The 2,500-nt window shown below is 51.1% G+C and overlaps 1 protein-coding gene across 1 annotated transcript in view; it reads left to right on the plus strand.

Annotated features, from left to right (window-relative positions):
• LOC307002511 (AT-rich interactive domain-containing protein 3B) overlaps nt 1-2,500 on the plus strand; it is a 63,383-nt gene that overhangs the window by 55,667 nt on the left and 5,216 nt on the right. The window contains exon 5 of the mRNA XM_079620188.1: nt 491-674. Within this exon, the coding sequence (XP_079476314.1) occupies nt 491-674 (184 nt within the window). The remainder of the gene's footprint in view (nt 1-490; nt 675-2,500) is intronic.

Raw genomic sequence — 2,500 nt, forward strand, 5'->3', positions numbered from 1 at the left:
TGAGTTCTATATTAATGTGCTGTTCATTGATCTCTGATTGTTTTGTTGCTAAGCAACCGCACACAGCCTATAGTGAACTGCATTACTGGGCAGAAGAAATGTTTATTAGGATTATCGGGTTTATTCTTCATGTCATGCAGCAGTTACAGCAAAACTCACGAGTGTGTGAATGTTTCCTCTGGTTTCTGACTCTGATCCCTGATGCCGGTGTGTTTTCTCTGGTGAACAGGAACACACACACACACACACTCTCACTGATGCCGGTGTGTTTTCTCTGGTGAACAGGAACACACACACACACACACTCTCTGATGCCGGTGTGTTTTCTCTGGTGAACAGGAACACACACACACACACTCTCTAATGCCGGTGTGTTTTCTCTGGTGAACAGGAACACACACACACACACACTCTCTGATGCCGGTGTGTTTTCTCTGGTGAACAGGAACACACACACACACTCTCACTGCTGCCGGTGTGTTTTCCGCAGGGACTCCGGTGAACAGGATCCCCATCATGGCGAAGCAGGTCCTGGATCTGTTCATGCTGTATAAACTGGTGACGGAGAAGGGCGGACTGGTGGAGGTCATCAACAAGAAGATCTGGAGAGAGATCACCAAGGGTCTGAGCCTGCCCACGTCCATCACCAGCGCCGCCTTCACGCTGCGCACGCAGTACGACACACACACACACACACACTCACACACACACACACACACACACACACACCTCCATCACCAGCGCCGCCTTCACGCTGCGCACGCAGTACGACACACACACACACACACACACACACACACACACCTCCATCACCAGCGCCGCCTTCACGCTGCGCACGCAGTACGACACACACACACACACACACACACCTCCATCACCAGCGCCGCCTTCACGCTGCGCACGCAGTACGACACACACACACACACACACACACACACACACCTCCATCACCAGCGCCGCCTTCACGCTGCGCACGCAGTACGACACACACACACACACACACTCACACACACGTTCATCACCAGCGCCGCCTTCACGCTGCGCACGCAGTACGACACACACACACACACACACACACACCTCCATCACCAGCGCCGCCTTCACGCTGCGCACGCAGTACGACACACACACACACACACACTCACACACACGTTCATCACCAGCGCCGCCTTCACGCTGCGCACGCAGTACGACACACACACACACACACACACACACACACACCTCCATCACCAGCGCCGCCTTCACGCTGCGCACGCAGTACGACACACACACACACACACACACACACACACACACACACACACACACACTCACACACACGTTCATCACCAGCGCCGCCTTCACGCTACGCACGCAGTACGACACACACACACACACACACACACACTCACACACACACTCACACACACACTCACACACACACACACACACACACACACACACACACTCACACCTCCATCACCAGCGCCGCCTTCACGCTGCGCACGCAGTACGACACACACACACACTCACACACACACACACACACACACACACTCACACACACACACACACACACACACACACTCACACTCACACACACACACACACACACACACACACACACACACACACACCTCCATCACCAGCGCCGCCTTCACGCTGCGCACGCAGTACGACACACACACACACTCACACACACACCTCCATCACCAGCGCCGCCTTGACGCTGCGCACGCAGTACGACAAACACACACACACACACACACTCACACTCACACACACACACACACACACACACACACCTCCATCACCAGCGCCGCCTTGACGCTGCGCACGCAGTACGACAAACACACACACAAACACACTCACACACACACACACACACACACACACACCTCCATCACCAGCGCCACGTTCACGCTCCACACACAGTACGACACACACACACCTCTCTCTCTCCTCATCAGATTCTGCCTCACACTGATTAGCTTGAGGTGAAAGATTTATTGATGTATTGATTTGATTTGGTGGCTTTAGTGTGGGGGTGGAAACAGGAACATCCTCTCGATCTCTCTTTAATTGGATCTGTGCTCACAAAATATATATTCTGTCTAAACGCACGCTTTAACACACACACACACACACACACGCACACACATATATACACACACACACACACACATATATACACACACACATTAACACACACATATACAGTTGCAAACTAAATTATTCAACCCACATTGCAAATTAGGTTTATTGGCAACATTTACAGACGTTCAGCTGTTTGCAATGAACAAATCAGACAAAAGTAATTGAAACGCAACAAATGTTTTAAGTGGTTTCCTCAAATGTAACTTAAAATGCAACTTTTAATGACTTCTGCAGTTTCAAAATCATTCAACCCCCTGAACCTCACAACAGCACAGATCTGCAGAACAGGCGTTTTATCACTAATCAAGGGCTTCATTAGCAGCAGCAGGTGTGCTTGAGCCAGAACACATGAAATATGTTT

The sequence above is a fragment of the Phoxinus phoxinus genome (genome assembly GCF_949152265.1).
Source record: "Phoxinus phoxinus genome assembly, chromosome: 8".
In the NCBI taxonomy this organism is placed as follows: Eukaryota; Metazoa; Chordata; class Actinopteri; order Cypriniformes; family Leuciscidae; genus Phoxinus; species Phoxinus phoxinus.